The 18647-nt window shown below is 31.8% G+C and overlaps 1 protein-coding gene across 1 annotated transcript in view; it reads left to right on the top strand.

Moving 5' to 3' along the window:
• Positions 1-798: 798 nt before the first annotated feature.
• Positions 799-18647, top strand: part of LOC145263199 (integral membrane protein 2A-like) — an 81488-nt gene continuing 63639 nt past the window's right edge. The window contains exon 1 of the mRNA XM_080120266.1: positions 799-1213. Within this exon, the coding sequence (XP_079976392.1) occupies positions 1136-1213 (78 nt within the window). The 5' untranslated portion in view covers positions 799-1135. The remainder of the gene's footprint in view (positions 1214-18647) is intronic.

Raw genomic sequence — 18647 nt, 5'->3', positions numbered from 1 at the left:
CAAAAAAAGCGCAGTTAACAAAATTCAGAGATAGTGTTGAAAGATATATGTATCACTACCGTCTGCAGCTAAAAACTAACGCGACAACACTGTGAACGTAGCAGGCGAGTCGGCTGATAAAACAATGTGGGCGAACACACAGACACAGTAACTAACTTTTGTATTCCCCCTTCTACTATCGCATGCTCATTTTTAATTAATTTTATGTAAACAATTATTTTAAAACTTCCTTAATCTCAACTAATTCCCCCCTTTTGTTCACTCATAAATGAACTATTATTTTCATTGAAATATTTCCTAAAAAGTAATAAATCTTTTTTTATAAATTGAGAGTTAACTGTATTTGTTTTGTTGATATATTTTCTACGAAAGAACATCGTAAATTCGACTCTCGGTCTTGCTCTCTTTACTTCTTTTCCCCACAATAATAGTAAAATTAATTAATAAATAATAAACAAATGTAAGAAACATTGGAAAAGGCCAAACATTAAACACTTATAAAGTATTAAATTAAAACATTAAAAACAATTAAATTAGAAGTTCATCACAGGCCAATAAATGCAAATTAAAACCAAGCCCCAATTCTTTTTCTCAACTTTTGGTAAACCCCATGAACAATGCTTCCGACAAAGGGAGTAGAATTGCTGTTTTCTGAATCGAAATCTATCCCGCTAACACTTATTGTTGGCTAGTTTTTGACCATGAAGTATTATTTCATTTGTTTTTTAGCTCCTTACATCAAGTGGCTTCATACCTGGTTTGGAGCGATTCCCCCCCCCCCTAAAAAAACCCAAAAACACTTGAAGTAGGTGAAATATTCCACCAGTCTTTATGTTACTATTGAACGTGAATAAAACTGCAGCAGTCGCTAACCACTGGCTATAATGTTGAACGACGCAGTATAGATCACGTGGTTTCTTCCACCAAATCTCGCGAGAAAACTGGAGATGACGTCACCGTGACTTTATACTCATCCAGACGTAGACGTCGGCCTATCATCTCAACAACTTCTCGCTGGAAAGGAGATAAGAAAAATAAACAAACAAATAAATAAACAAGGAGACATTTTATTTTTTGTTGTTTTGTGCGTAACACAGGTTCGTTTACTATTTAAACGAAACAAGGACAAGACAACATGACTATCTACAAATTTCAACAGGTGGGCAAAAAGTCCAAAGATGACGAACAGCCCGAAACCGTGAAGGAACCGTTGGTAAGTCATATATTAATCACCATTATTATTAATTTTTTTTTCTCTGTATTCTCACCACTTGTTTTGGCATTTAAAAATTTTGTATTTTATTTTATTTTTACGGGCCACTTCTTTTTCTTTGTACAATTAACTATCACGTCGCTTAGAGAATGAACTTTGATTTTTAACATATTATTAAATTTTAGCGCTGGAGTGGGGGGTCATTTTCTTATATGAATTAAACGTGAAATGATCACCCATTTCTTGGCCACCACCAATTTTCGGAAAAAAAATTGTATTTCTTGATACATATGCAGAATACAAATTGTGCTATTTTTTGTTAGATAAGATTTCCAAGTTGAATTCAATTTTTACGGTATCTTTTATTAAATTAAGTGAAAGTACTGAATAATTAGAGAACGCCCACCCCATGTTTAAGAATCGGTTTCTAAATAATAACGACGCTATTACTATTTAGAAACGCATTTGTTATTTCAGCACGGTCCGTATTCTGCATAAGTACTTTTTTTTCCGACAAATATATTTATTTTATTTTGTGTTTTATTATTACGTTTATTTATATTTCTTAAAAGTACTTTTCAGAAACGGCACGTAAGTTTTGCTTTTAGCTCGACATATGTAAACATCATGGTACTTCTGCTTCTGCAGTATAAAGATCGTGCTAGCGTCGAAGTTGTTCGGGCGATTTACGGAAAACGCCGGAAGGTGCCGAACGAAAGTTTCGTGATTTTTGGTAAATTTTTTACGACGTGCACCAGTGAGTGCACTGCACCAGTGCATTATAAGCACCCCAACCTAACCTCCCTATGTTAAGAACGGCTTTCGGAATACACTCCCCCCTCCATCCAACCGCGAAAGTCGTTTTTAACATGGTGTGGTTGGGAGGGATGTCTATTCCGAAAGCCGTTCTTAACATGGGGTGGTTGGGAGTGTTTATACTACGCTGGGGCAGGTCGTTAAATCCCCCCCCCCTCCGTAATATATTTCAGTGAACACGAAGATAATTTTGGACTTAAGTATTGGATAATTTTAGTTCTATGAAACAAAATCTTCATTGTAAGGCAAGTTTTATGAACATGCGGTGGTGCTTGAGATAGTCGACAGATCGATTTTTTTTAAATATCTCATTTAAAACAAACAGTACTTAATTGTCATGTCGAATCTAGTAATATATCCAAAAAATAACATTCATAGGGTGGAAAGTTATGGTTAAAAGTAATGTTTACGGAAAATTGCATTTTTCGTAGATGTTTTAAAAGTAGAAGTGATAGCAAATAATGCACTTATTGAACCGTGTTTAAATAACGTTATTTAGAAAGCCATTTTTAACATGAGTGTTTTAACTATTCGATACTTTCACCTAACAAATTAATTAAAAAAATATCGTAAAACTTGAATTTAACTTTAAAAATAGTGCACAAGTACCCAATTTTTGTTTGTTTTTTCTTTTAATGACTTCATTATTTTGGTACTTATGTAAAATAGGGACCACGTTATCTTCGGCATATTCCGGGTTGGTTACGTAAGATGCCGAAACGCTTTGCCAATGAAAATTGTAGCAGCCAATTGGCACACGCGATAAAAATATTGCGGAAAATTCAGTAAATTTATGAGAACTGCTTAAAGTTGGACATGCTTCTTCAGTCTCCAAAAATATTGAATTTTGTCCAAAAAATGGAAACTTATTTGCAAAACATTTGAAAATAACAAACCCTAACACAGAATTCTAACCTATTTTACGTATGGTTGAAATGGAGTAGGCAAGAAAAGTCATTAAAAAGGCGTTCGCTAACAAATAAATAAAATAAATATTCATGAAATTTACCATAGGATAATTGTTTTAGTTTGTAATTTGAACTTTTTTCGGATTTGTTTTATAATACATATTCCAGCTATTATAGAAGCAATTGGACCCCCGAAAAAAAGAATTAAAAACAAACAAAAAAACTACCTGGTAAATATACCCGGTGAAATAAGTGCTAAACGAGTGAATAGTTGGCATACCCAGCTTGAACAAGCAGATAAGAAAAATAGGTACTCATGCAGATGCACTTATTGATCCGTGCTGAAATAATGTTATTATTTAGAAAACCATTCTTAACATGGGGACGGGAGGGTGTTTTGTATCTATTCTGTACTTTCACCTAACAATTGAATAAAAACAGGTATCGTAAAACTTTAATTAAACTTGAAAAATACTATTAAAAAAATAGCGCGGATCAATCAGTAAGTGTACTAGTATCGAAAAAACAACAACAAAAAACAATGTTATCGAAGGCAATATAGGGGTTGTATTACTGTAGACATAGATTCGAAAAAGTTGTAGCAAATAAGTTATCAAAGGCAAGATAAATTACTTTTCTACCTAACTGGATATGTTTTTAGGGTTTTTATTGAATATAACATGTTTATTCACCTCGAAAAACAGTGTTTACCGAGGTATTGGAAAATTAAAAATGGCGCTCTACTCTCTCTTTGACACGTTAACTTTGGGAAAAGGAGTTAAAGATAAAAATATACAAAATACTCTTAAAAACCCACCGAATATATGTCAGCCTATTTCACGGTAACATATATTGAGCGAGTTTATTACAGTATTTTGTCTAGTTTTTTTTTATTTATAACTCCTTTTCCCAAACTTAACGTGTCAAAGAGAGAGTCGGGCGTCATTTTTAATTTTCCAATACATCGGTAAGCACTGTTTTTGTGCTCCAGAATTTATTTTTCTACATAGTCACCACCATTCTCAATGCACTTTTGCCAGGAATTTAATGATGCATCTTTGCTTGTAATGTACGGGCATGATAGAAATTGATTTTTTAGTCTCACACCGTCCATATCTGCAACAGACAAATGAAACTTCCAGGTCATGAATTCATAAGTTCAGTTGTAATAACAATGCAATTTGTAATTCCATCTGGTCCAAAAATAAAATGGAAGTGTTACTTTTGTATTGCCTTTTTGTATGTTTGTGAATATATCTACTAGCAGTTCAGTCCAGCTTTGCTCGGGTTCTATGTACTGTTCATAACTTTGTGTGCATATGTATTAACGTTTGACTTGTATCCAGGTAATCTACATTTATTGTTTTGGGCTCAAATCAAATTAAAAAGTTTGATCCATGTCCAAGTAACCTACATATCTACAAAATTTCAAGTGTTTAAACCCAAAATTGGTGGAGGAGTTTGGTAGAGTCTGCAAAGGTCAACTTTTTCAACTTTGACTTCTTGGCAGCCAAATTTTCGCCCAAAAACTGATTAAAATCTTGCATGTCTGAATGCCTTATATGTAAAATTTCAAATGTTTAGACCCAAAATTTGCTGAATTTTATGCTAGAGACTGCAAAGGTCTAATCTATTGATTTTTAACCCCTTGGTAGCCAAATTTTCGGCCAAAAACCGATTATAAAGCTTGCCCTATGTCTGAATACACTTTAAAATTTCAAATGTTTAGACCAAAAATTGGCTGAGAGGTCAATTTTTTAACTTTGACCCCAATTTTGACCCCTTAACATTTATTGTTTTGGGCTCAAATCAAAGTAAAGTTTGATCCATCTCCAAGTAACCTACATCTAAAATTTCAAGTGTTTAGATCCAAAATTGGTAGAGTTTTCAAAGGTCAAATCGTTGAACTTTGACCGCTTAGCAGCCAAATTTCTGGCCGAAAACAGATTCTCCCAAATCTCTATATCCCTTATGTTAAATCTCGCATATGTAGACTGAAAATTGACAGTAGTTTGGTAAGGAAATGTACTCACACGGCCAATTTCACTTTTATAGATATACTAGCATTTCAACCTGGCGTTGCCCGGGTGTTTGGAGGTGTGTGTTGAGAAAAAAAAGTAATAGTAGGAAGGCAGGCTTTAATCCGTACCGCGAAGGAGGAAAAGAACGAGGGGAAAAAACATGTCTTTACTGTTACAACCACCACTAAACTGGAAGTGACATAGGTTTAAATTAAGGCTAGACAATCGAAAGGAGAGGATGACTTTTGAAAATATCGGCGAAAAAAGCGACCCCTCCCTATAGAAAAGTGCCAAGTTGAGGGTGAAGAAATTAATGTTTTTAGCCAATTTTTCGGTATTTGTCGTCTGAAAGGTTGAGTTTCAAAACGATACTGATCTTGTGAAAATCTGTTGCTTCTGTCAAAAGTTTTAGGCAGACATACAAACATACATACATACATTTATATATTCGTAGCTCAAATTTTGACCCAAACCGATTAAAAAGCTTGCCCTATCTCTGAATACCCTATAAAATTTCAAATGTTTAGACCAGAAATTGTCTACGTAATTTGGTAGACTGCAGATGTCAAATTTTTTTTAACTTTGACCCCTATTATGACCCCTTTACATTTATTGTTTTGGGCTCAAATCAAGTTATTAAGTTAAATCCATGTCCAAGGAACCTATATCTAAAATTCAATTGTTTAGACCCAAAATTGGTGGAGGAGTTTGGTAGAATTCTCAAAAGTAAAATCGTTGAACTTTGAACCCTTAACAGCCAAATTTCTGGCCGAAAAAAATATTACAAAGATTTTCCCAAATCTCAATACCCTGTATATTAAATTTCGAGTCTGTAGACTAAAAATTGACAGTTATTGCGTAGGGAAATGTACACAGACACACACACAGACACTTTTCACTTTTTATATATACTAGCATGGGTGCCCGGCGTTGCCCAGGTGTTTGGAGGTGTATGCTGAGCAAGAAATTGTCTGAGTAATTTGGTAGAGACCACAGTTATCAATGTTTTTTTAACTTTGACCCCTATTATGACCCCTTAACATTTACTGTTTTGGGCTAAAATCGTTATTAAGTTAGATCCATGTCCAAGGAAACTATATTTAAAATTTCAAGTGTTTAGATCCAAAATTGTTGGAGAATTTTGGTAGAGTTCTCAAAGGTCAAATCGTTGAAGTTTGACCCTTTAAAAGACAAATTTCTGGCCGAAAACTGATCACATAGATTTTCCCAAATCTCAGTACCCTGTACATCAAATTTCGAGTCTGTAGACTAAAAATTGACAGTTATTGCGTAGAGAAATGTAGACAGACACACAGACACGTTCACTTTTATATATAGATAGATAGATAATCAATCATCCAATTTTCCTTGCTGTGTTACAGCGTTTCAGTGGGTCCAGACAAACACCTATCCAAATCCAAGGATTTAACTTACAATCATCTAGTTCAATGATTCTCCCTACTTCTGTGTGGTTGATAAAAGCTTAAAGGGGACACAATTTTATTTTTTATTTATTTTCACTATGTATATAACAAAATCGATTCATTTAGGTTTTATTAACCTTGAAACAAATATTTGATTTTATATAGTCCACAATCAAAATAAGGTTGGGAAACTCTGATTTAGTTGAGAGTTGGCAGTTCAGCCCAGGGGACTAGTGCCGCTGGTAAAAATAATATCCCAATGTTTTTTTTTTTTAATTTTTATTTCATAGACATTGACCACTATTAGTTGCTGCTTCATTTGTTTATTTAGAAAGAACTTTTCATCATCCTAAATAGCATGCGATATCATTAAGTGTTCTGTAGAAATCGACTTTAACCATCATTTCATTTGTAGGTAATTTTGCATCAGATTAGTGGAAACTTTAGATTCAACTGAACATTTAATTTTGTTCCTGAAATTGTTTTTTTCATGTAATTTTATCTCTAATCAGTCAACCTGAAAAGTAATCTACTTAGACTTAGACACACACACACACGCGCACGCGCACTACGAGAGGCGTTCCAAAAGTAATGCATCCTATTTTTATCCTGTCCGAATGAATTAGAGAGGATTGCAAATTGTATTATGATGACTGAACTTGTGCATTCATAACCTGAAAGTTTCATCTTTCTGTTGCAGATGTTGACAGTGTGAGACTAAGAAAGCAACGCCTGTCATGGACGTGTGTCAAAAGCAGGAATGCATCATTAAATTCCTGGCAAAAGTGCATTCAGAATGGTGATAACTATGGAATAAAAATAGGCTTTATTTTTGGAAGTGTGTGTGCGCGCATGCATATATATATATATATTCTTGATTAATATTTTCCAACCCTCCATCTTTGGGATGAGCACTGTTGTAAATGTATTTCACCCGCTACTTAAATAGCTATAAAAGCGAGGCTTGCTGTTTGTTTTGTTTGTAAATAAACAAGTAACTCGAGCACTGTAAAAGTGGTGGGCGAGCGTTTATTTAAATTGACATTTGTTGCAAAGATCCCATGGGCCGATGGATAGAACCACGCCATCGTAAGAAATGGCCTATCAGCTGAAAAATGACATGATCACCAAGGTCCTAGCAAGTAAAATATGTTGTGGTAGAACTTCCGATTATGAACGCGATGGTTATAGGTTCAATCCTCGCCTGGGAAAATGTACTAGTCTAGCTGCACTGATGAGTTGTGATACAATGAAACAGTACTGTATGTGGCTGATATATATAATTTCCCCGAAACCTTGATGTAGGGAAGACTAAATCTTGTTTCTATGGTTTCAAATGATCTAAAATAACAGCAAGGGGAGACTTGATTCCAAATATTTCTCATGTTATATCTCCCCTCTTTTGGAAATAGGGTACGATTATGAATATCTCCAGTATCAAATAATCCTTATACACTGTGAAAATTACTTTATGCATGAAAATCAAAGAGGGGAGATATAACATGAAAAATATTTGGAATCAAGATCATTTGAAACCATAACAGCAAGATTTAGTCTCCCTCCACCAAGGCCAGAGATTTTGGCAAAATATCAGTGAATTTTGGAATTCATATGCAAAACTAGAAAAACAAATGACTTTGAATCATTTTATGGCTGTAAAAAAGTGCCAAAAAAATAGGCTCTGGATGATGGATGATCCCCTTGTGCGACCTTAAGGGCAAATGTCACATCCCACCACATAATTCAAGTCGTTACTTTTCCTAACGCGTCTTCATTTGTTAAATTCTGATCATTCATATCTCTCTCATATATATATATATATATATATATATATATATATATAATGACAATAATTATATCATACTGTAATTTAATGTTAATCTAGATGCAAAGAAAACTTGCATGCATATTTCTTTGGTGGACTGACTCCCCTCTCCGTGTGTGTGTGTGTGCGTATGATTAATTGCTGATTCCTCTTATTTCGTAGTAGAGAAGAAGCAGATATATTTATCAAATTTCATCGACATGTTTTTGTAAAATAACATATTTGCTTTGCTAATAGGAATTTGCTCCTCTCTACAATGGCAGTTAGACACGAGGTCGTCTTTTCAATGTGGGGAGCCCCCCCCCCCCCCCCTCATGAAGGACTCTCTGGATTGGGGCAAAATTAAAGATTACCTCTGTCTAAAGAGATTTCTTTTCACTGACTGAAGGTAGAACAAATACATTTTGGTTCATGGACAAAAAATTAAAGATCTGGATTTGAACTATTGAACACTACACTACTGATCAAATACACGAAATAAATTTGTTCCTATTCTTGAATTCAACATAAATAAGAATATTGAATATTATCAAACATACAACTATCGATTTATAGAGACGCAATCGAAAAATACTGATTTTCTTTGATCACAAATAAACATTTGACGTCCAAATGCTCACCTGAAATGATTCTCTTTGACAGTTTAAAGGTTTCAAAATCACTAAAATTTTAAAGTTTACGATATAGACGTCTTTTTCACGTTATGATAGAAAAAGATTAAAAAAAAAAATGTTTGTCATGTTGGCCTTGAAAGCGGAAAGTGATTTTAAAGCCGTTAAACTGTGGATAGGAAAAGTAATTTCTGGTTAGAGTTAGTTTAATTGTTGAACATTGGTATTATGACTGTTTTTATTTCGTTTTTCCAAACATAAGAAACAACAAAATGTGACAGTTTATTTCTACCGCGCCATATTCTAGTAAAGAACTAAACAAGATTTGTAATTATTTTCAATTTGAATTAAAATATTTTTTCTGTACTGTTTTAGAAATATTCATATTAAATTTCAATTATGTAAATTTTGTGAATGGTGTTTCGTTTCACTGTTTCATGTGTGCGTTATATATTTTTTGCTTTTTAATATTATATGGTTTACGATGTAGTTCCCACTCCCCTCTTTCTGTAATTATGAATTATTTTAATTCTTCAGCATATTAACGATTAATATCAAAAAATAAGGAGTCAGGTCAGTTTTCCCCGTTATTTTATCCCCCCCCCACACATCGTAATCATAATTCGTAATTCATTGTAAATAAATATGATAGCAAAAAAAAAAAAACCCAATAATTTCGCGCAATGTTTACAAAAACACTAAATAAAAATGGCTAAATGGGAGGGGGGGGTCTATTTACGTTAAATCTGTGTCAAACATTAAATTATTAGATGTAATTTTCAATTAAGTCAAAATAACTGAAAATATCGTGATTAATCGATCTTGTTAAAAATTTTTTTAATCCAATTTTCTCTTTCGTTATCTATAAATAAATAAATAAATAAATAGAATAGTTTTACGTAATCTAAAATAACCAACTTGTTTTGATTTTAAAAATATCCAATTTCTTTGCAAATGATAGAAAAAGTTTTAATACATTCATATTTTGATATAAACTATTTTATCAACTAAAACTATTCTTACAACATTATCACAAATGAGTTGAAAATTTAAAAGTCCATTTATATTCTTTTAGTGCCTAAAAACATTTTGTTTTAGAAGTAAAAATGAATTTGACTTCGTTTTAGCCATCAAGTATATACCGTTCAAAAGCTTCAATCTTTTTTCTAATATCTCACAATGACGAATAAAATCACTGACCATTTATTAAATATCCATTATTTTACGTAAACATCGTGTCTAGCATCTTTTTCATCACTGTGTAATCATGAATGATCGACATGATGTTTACGTCTTAGACTTCGATATTCGAAAGTAGTTTAAAATCTGTAACTTGGTGAATAGAAAATAATCTCAACCTAGAATTAAAGTTCATGTATTAAAGTATTATGGTTGAGATGTGCCCCTAAACCAAATTAAAACGGTATTTTTTTTTTATCGTGCTATTTTATGAATGCATGAAAATGTCTATAAATCAGTTAAATGTTACGAGTATGGTTGTCTGTAGTTAGAAAAATGGGTCAATTGGGTCCTTTTTTTTTCTTTGCGAAACAAAAACATAAAAAAAAAAAAAACCCAAATATATATTTTTTAAGTTTTGAATAGAAATAAGTATTTGTTATATTTTCGGCTATATATATATGTTTAATTGTGTACTTTGAATAAATAGAAGATATGAATATTAAGCCATTACGTTTCCAAGCGAAATGGCTGCGTTTTTGCTTTGTACGATGAAACAGTAGCGGAGATTCTCAAGTTGTCAAGATCGAAAAATAAAAACGATTCTACGAAAACGAAAATGAATATATATATATATTTATTAAAAATTCAATAATTATATAATCTAATTTTGTCCATAGTTTATACTTTTTCTCTTAAGTTTAATAAATTCTTAAAATATAGCTTTATAAATGAATGGGAATAATTTGTTTTTCAAACGCATTTTTACGTCGTAAAATATATTGAATTTTGTTTTCTCTTATATTTAAGATTTTGATCCTTTTATTATTATTAATTTTTCTTTTCTTTATTTTTTTCGTTAACAATATTCGTCTTTTTTACATTTTCCTGGAATTTCTTTTCATCAATTTCTGTAAATAAATAAATCAGCCATGACGACTTCATTGGAAAGGAGAGGGAGGGCACCTAAAAAATATTTTTCTAACAAATTTCATTTATATATATATATATATATATATATATATATATATATATATATATATATATATATTCACATTCACCCAGATGACTACATTTCAATCTCTATTTTATTGGAATTTATTTAACAAAAAAAGAAACCAGTTTTCAATTTTAAGCCATTTACTGAAAAGAAAAAGGGTGTTGGCTCGATGTTTTTATTCTTCAAATGAAAACAAAACATTTCTCTTATATATATATATATATATATATATATATATATATATATATATATATATATATATATATATATATTCACTTGATTATCCTTCTCTATAGAAATTTTTATCCACGAATATATTTGATTGATTAAATCGTAGTAGTCTTATATTGTAGTAGACATGCTAGCTGTATTTACCTGGCGTTGCCTGGGTTAAGTGTCTGGAAAAAAAATCAAAATAGTTATGGTTTATATTATATTTTTAGCTTTTTCAATTTTATTTTTGCTTCAATAAAATATTCGATTGATAAGTTTTTATCAAGTTTCGTATAAAGCGAGAAACAAGTAACAAACACGCTCTTGATTTTAGTTGATAGTTTCATTAATACACATTTAAATGTTTTTCTTTCTTCAGATCAATAAAATTATTTTAACGCCTTTTCATTTAGTTTAAGATATTTTTGAATTTCTAAAAATAATTATGACTAAATTAATCTAAATATTTTTCATCGGCTAATGTTATTGAATAATACATAAGCTTTCGTTGTTGAATTTTGTGTGTGTGTGTGTGTGTATATATATATATATATATATATATATATATATCTCTCCGATCATAATAACCATTTCTGTTAAAGTCTGATGAAGTTACTGGATCGTCGATACGTCGGTAACAGAAACATGTCTAACTAAGCATTAACAACACAAATTCGCTCCTCTAATCCCATTTATTTATTTTTAGTTTTCCAAGAATTCTTTTTTATGTTTCTTCTGTGATTAAATTTAAACTTCCTTGTTCGTTTGAATTGCAACTAACAAAGAAAATTGACTTTTTTTTCCTCATGTATTTCTTTCCTGTGTTGATTTCTAAAGCATTTTTCAAATGTACAACTTACGCAGTGCAGTATGTGTGAGTTATCTTGTTTTCTACAAAGAATAGCATCTTTAAATTCTCGGAAATGATTATTTCTATCAATCCGGCATTGTCTTCGTCAAGGACTTAAAAAGAAAGAATTCAAAATATAGGAATGTTTACAACATGATTTTTTTTTTTTTTTTAATTATATAACCGTGAAAACTAAAAACACACGTAAAAGCATATTTAGCAAGATTACATAACATGCAAACGCAGCATCTTATCTGATAGTTTGTCATATATGAGGGTGTGTTCAATAAGTAATGCCCCTGACCAACTTCACATAGCAGTAGAGCAACGAAATTTGGCACAAGTATTAATCTTCCTCTACATAGGAAGCATGCAGACGTATGCATTTCTCTTATCGTTTAATGCAGAGACCGTTTTTGTAAAACACCCCTTAGGTTGGTCCTCCACTCATAACATGGGAAATCAAAGCTGTATAATCTAAGAAATGCTTTCCTTTCAAAAACGACTTGATGGCTGGGAAGAGATGAAGTCAGGGTACAAGGTCGGGAGAGTAGGGGGGGGGATGAGTAAGATTTCATAGGCACATGCTCATGCTTCTAATCGGACAACTGCACATTGTGGACAGGAGTGTTCTCATGCAAGATGAGGACACCTTTGTTTATCCTACCCCAGCTCTTGATTTTGATAACTTTTTAATTTCCTCAAAAGTGAAGCATAATAGGTTCATGTAGTTGTGGTACCCTTTGTCAGAAAATACATCATCACTACTCTGTTGTGATCCCAGAAGACTATCACTTTGCTAGTAGACGGCTGCACTCTTGCTGTCTTTCTAAAGTGGTGAGTCCATTGCATTGACTGGGCTTCAGTGTCTGAATTTTCAAGATAAAAGTTCCAGGTTTCATCCTGTGTGATCAGTCTTTAGAAAAACTTTGACTTTTCTTCTTTACACATTTCTAAATTCATCCTGGAGCATTTAACTGGGAGACACCTTATGCAAATGGTCATAAATGACAGTTTCTACAGACGCTGTACTAATCTTGACCTCTTGGGCTATTTGATGAATAATGTTGATCGTAGCCTCAATTTGACTGACAGATGCTTCAGGGGAGTGACCAGATTTGGTATGTTTCCAGATTTCAAGCCATGTTTGAATTTGCGAAGCTAGTGTTTTGCAATGTCATATGATGGGCCATCTTTACTATATGTCTCTTTCATTTCATCAAGTCTCCTGTGCGGTGTGTCCTTTCAAATGCAAAAACTAGATCACTGCGCAACACTCAACAAGTTCCATTTGGTTCAAACACCTGTAAATCAGAAACCACAATTCAGAACTGTAATTTGCCACATACCCAATAGACATAAATCGTTGCACATCCTGTGCCCTTTCTGATCCATTTTGATCCTTGGTGTTAGTGTGTGGGGAGGGGCGTGCCTTGGAAGTAAAGAATGGTGTAAAATATCAATTATAGATAGTTTTTTTTTTTTTTTTTTTTTTTTTTTTTTTAAATGAAAATTGCTCCAGAAAAGACTTAAAGCAACTTAATGTAAGGATCTACAAAAAAAAAAAAAAAAAAATTCAAAATTAGCCAACAATAAATGTTATATGGATAGATTCCAGCCCATAAGAATGATTTCCTCTTTGTTACAAACATTGCTCATAGAATGTGAGGACTAAAGGCCAAAATTTAAAAACCTGCAAATTTTGCTTAATTGGAGTAGAAGTTAAATAAAATGGTATTGTTTTAGAATGTATTATTTTTATTTAAAAAATCCAAATTAAAATCTGAACATTTTATTTTACATTATTTCATTGGTTTCTTTTTATTTGTATTATTATCCAATAGAAAAAAGCTTGGTCATTTTATAGAGAAACGGTTGCACTATGCCCACCCTCAATCACTGGTGACGTGTGTGTACACTCTCCCTTATAATTTATCTCTTGGTTTCATTCAAAATCAAGTATTTAGACACTAGGTCGGTTTTTAATGTGAGAAAAATCCACCTACTCTCAAAGAAGAACACTGGACTTGGACAAAAAATATTTCCTTCATCTAGGATCTCACCTTCACCAGTTGGTGCGTGTGTGTGTGGGGCATAATCACATTGACACACCAGTTCTCATCAGATAACCGAAGTTAAGCAATGTTGAGCCTGGTTAGTACCAGATGAGTGACCATTTGGGAATTTAAGTGTTGTATGTGCTCTCCGCTTATCTCTGCATTTTTTCCAGTTGTCCTGAACCTCAACTTGCCACTGGTATTTAACAATGCCAACTCAGAAGTGTGTTTGGAGATTGTGCAACTTTTGCCACAAATTCCACGCACAAACACCCTTACAGTGGGTATCCATAGTCAAGACTGAAAGAAGCTATTCTATAAATAAATTGCAGGTTAATATTTTCCAGAGGTAAAATAACCATTGGATTTTGAACAAGATTCATACAAGAGTGCTCAATACCAAAGTAGGGCAAGATATACTTTTTATTTGTTGTGTTGCTACACATCAATGAGTATGTTTCGGTTGGCCAGTTACAAGTAACTAGAGACCTCTTCAAGCGATATTACTTATACAAAAGTATGAGTAGTATACATACAAGTTGTGATATCTTTTATCTGTACATGTATTTCTTGCCTCTATATAATATGAAATAAAATGAAAAATAAATCCTATTACAAAATCTAAATCCACCACAATGCATTTGATTTTTCTTAAACAAGTCATTTAAATTTTTAAGAGCTGACAAAAATTAACTTTCTAACCTCTTGAAATTAGGAGTTTGAAAATTGTCAAATTGACATTTATACTGGCTTTAAATTTTAATTCTCGTTTAATAAAAGCTTGAAAGTTTTGAAAGCTATTTAGATCCAGCGATATGACAGCATTTTGAGTATTGGTTATGATGGTTAAAACTTAGCAGAATTTGATTAAGAAGACAATTCACAAAGAATTTGTTTACATTGGACGTGAAAATTGCCATGTAGTAGTTGGCTGGTAAGCAGCTCTATGGTATTGTATTTTTCAGACAGGTTGTTAAAAACTTTGCTCATGGAAGTTCCTCTTAGTTCTTGGTATGCGGGTAGAAACAATTTATATCTAGTTAAAACCAGACAAATCGTCTTCATATAATATTTTGATTGCAGAAATTCCCCTCTGGGCCAAAGTACTGTAGGTTCGCAATACCAACTGCCACATACAAATTTATTATATATAGACTCTTAGCCACTATTTTATCTAACTTTAGAATGGCATTTTAGACACATTTAGTTGTTACAATAAAATCCTACATTTCATCCTAGGAGCAACCATCTTTAGAGGAGTGGTTCCTATTTTTCCCTCTGAATAAAAATTCCTCCTACTGCCCCCAGTCATCACCAGGAGGAATTTTGCACTTTTGACAGATATGGGGTTACACCCTTCATAACTGGATAGACATAACATAATCTTTCCCTTTTCTGATTCAAAAATAATAAGTCTCCCCAAACTAATTCTACTTAATCTGATTGGCTGAGCTTTGACAATTCCTATACTCTGGATTAACGGTATTCACATGCTAAATGTACGCTAATGTACCATTCAAATATGACGTCACCCCCTGAGTAAATTGTTGCGTTCATTTTCTTACATTTTACAGCATAAGTTTGCATTTCCTCTCCCCCTTTCTCCCTATCTGTCTCTGTATATATTCTTCCCAATGTATATTCTATCTATCTCTCACTCTAGCTTGCTTTTTACATTTTTTTATGCCAAAGAAAAAAAAAATAATAATTTCAAGGCGTTGCCGAAGAAAAACATTTTTATTTTCTCTCTCTCACTTTGTACATTTGTTCCAGTAATTAATTTTATTTTCTCATCCATAATTACGTTTTTTTTAATATGTACTTTATTTAAATCTGTGCAATCTATTACGCTCGTCGTTGAATTAATGATAAATGTTTTGGCAATATCATCTACTGGATTCTCTACATTGCGCACATGTTAACTTCTTTTTCTTTTTATGGGGTACATTTGTAAATTAGGTCCACCTCCATAATTTTCTTTAGAATGACTAATTTTATAGGTTTTCGACTATGCTGATTAAGAAAATCTCATTCCAATTTTATGGAGATAAGTACTTATAGAGATATAAAGACCTGTATTATGCACTGTAATTTACTGGCTGCCAGGTTTATCTGCACCCGTGATAAATCTACTTCTCTCCTACTCCCCCTTTTTTTTTTTTTAAGCATTTGCGGGTGGGTATGCTGACAATGATTATCACTGCTATATTTAGGGGAATTATTGTTCCCCCCCAAAAAAGGAAGGTTGTCTACTCCAAAAGCCGTTTTTTACATGGAGATGTTGAGGGTGTCTATTCCGAATGCCGTTAAAATGACAATACTCAAAGAAGTAAAGTGAAAAAAGTTGTAATTGTTTTGTTTTTACACGTTAAAAAAAAGACTACATAAAACTGGAATTTACTTTAATACTATTGGTGGAAGGGTTGAAAAGAAGAGGAAGGCTTTAACAACAAACAAAAACAGCTAGGATTGCTACCACTGATTTTGATTACTCTAAACAGTTCATATACAATGAGAATCCCTAACTTCTAAAACTTCTGTTTTTACTTTCCATTATTATTTTAATGAACCATTTTTCGTAATTTAATTATTTCATACTGATTTATACGTTCCCTTAATTGCTTTTTTAAAATTCAAACGGTACCTACAGGTTATCATCCTAAATCAGCACTAATCACTAGTGAAAGCCAGATTATTTAATTTCGGCCATGGCCGCCAGTGTCAGCAATTGTTCAGGGACAGCAGTGGCCACCAACAACAACCGGGGGGGGGGGCAGACTTCCACCAGGCAACGCCAGTTAACGAGTTCTACTAGTTTTTTAAATATTTTATGGGGGTGGGGGACATAGAAAGAATGGAGCTCCATCAAGCACGTACTATGAAAGTAAAAAGACTGTATGGTAGAAAAGAGGATATCACCTACGTTTGGAGTCTGTTCTGTATTCTATTAAGGCAGGAAAGAGTGCTCTGAGCTTCACCTCTCCAGATGTGGCAACAATGTTCTATCTTAAGACGTATTTGAATTATAGTTTTATAACAAGTTTAATCCATTTTAATGTAATACCGTGGTGATGTAACTTTAAAAATCTGATTTTAAAAATAAGCGAATTAAAATTGAAGTAAAAGGACTCCCAACCAATGCCGGATATGTCCAACTAGAATAAAAATCTGCCAGTCATTTAAGATTGTCACTTTGTCATTATAATTATTAAGTGATTAGTCTTCCATCAGATTGGTTAGTCATCTGCTTGTATAGAATTGTTCAAAGTTGTTTAAAAAACAATGTATTTATTGACAACCTTGATCACGTGATTTCTCTTACTACTTTCAATTGGTGCAGGGAATTTTGGTTTCAGCAAAGAAAACAGGCAATTTTAATGAGATCTTTTTAACCATGGAAAAGAAAACTATTTAAACTGTGAGACGAGGTTCGATTAAGAACAGTGTTTTCATCTGGTTTAGGGGTCAAAAATCAATCGTAATACTTGAGGATTTTTATATACATCCAAAAGTTACTGTCTAATCAGCATTATAGACTTAAAAATTACTTTGGAATTTCAGAGTATCATGACACAACACAAGTCGGACATTTTAATTTATTATTAATACTAAAAAATGGCTGACAATGGTGTATTCATTCAAAATGTGAAACCTGTGTAGTTTTTAAACCAAAATTTGAACTGTTGAATAGAAAGTAACATCAAAGTTTAATGTCAAGTATTACGGTACATATGTGTACCTAAAACAAATAAAAATTTTACTTTTTCCATTTGTCATAAAAGAACCATTTTTTTTTTTTTAATATAAATTTTTTTAATGTATGCTTGGCTATTGTTTTTGTCAAACAAGTAATTTATTTAATGAAAACTATATTTTATTTAATAAAAACTATATTTTATTTAATAAAAACTATATTTTATTTAATAAAAACTATATTTTATTTAATAAAAACTATATTTTAATTTAATGAAAACTATATTTTAATTTAATGAAAACTAATGAAAACTATTTTTATTCAATGAAAACTATTTTTATTCAATGAAAACTATATTTTTATTCAATGAAAACTATTTTTATTCAATGAAAACTATTTTTATTTAATGAAAACTATATTTTTATTTAATGAAAACTATATTTTTATTTAATGAAAACTATATTTTTATTTAATGAAAACTATATTTTTATTTAATGAAAACTATATTTTTATTTAATGAAAACTATATTTTTATTTAATGAAGACTATATTTTTATTTAATGAAGACTATATTTTTATTTAATGAAAACTATATTTTTATTTAATGAAAACTATATTTTTATTTAATGAAAACTATATTTTTATTTAATGAAAACTATATTTTTATTTAATGAAGACTATATTTTTATTTAATGAAGACTATATTTTTCTCCCTTAGTGAAAAAAAAAAAAAATTTTTTTTTACTTTTAGGGAATTCAGACCAATTTATACAGAAGTTGCAGGGGTCTCATTCATCAGTCAATTTTGTATTTAAAAAAAAAAAAAAAAAATGTGG

Source organism: Euprymna scolopes, chromosome 38 (assembly GCF_053919585.1).
Source record: "Euprymna scolopes isolate OS-2025 chromosome 38, ASM5391958v1, whole genome shotgun sequence".
NCBI lineage: Eukaryota > Metazoa > Mollusca > Cephalopoda > Sepiida > Sepiolidae > Euprymna > Euprymna scolopes.
Note: the sequence above shows the minus strand (reverse complement) of the source record. Positions and strands in the feature narration are given on the sequence as shown.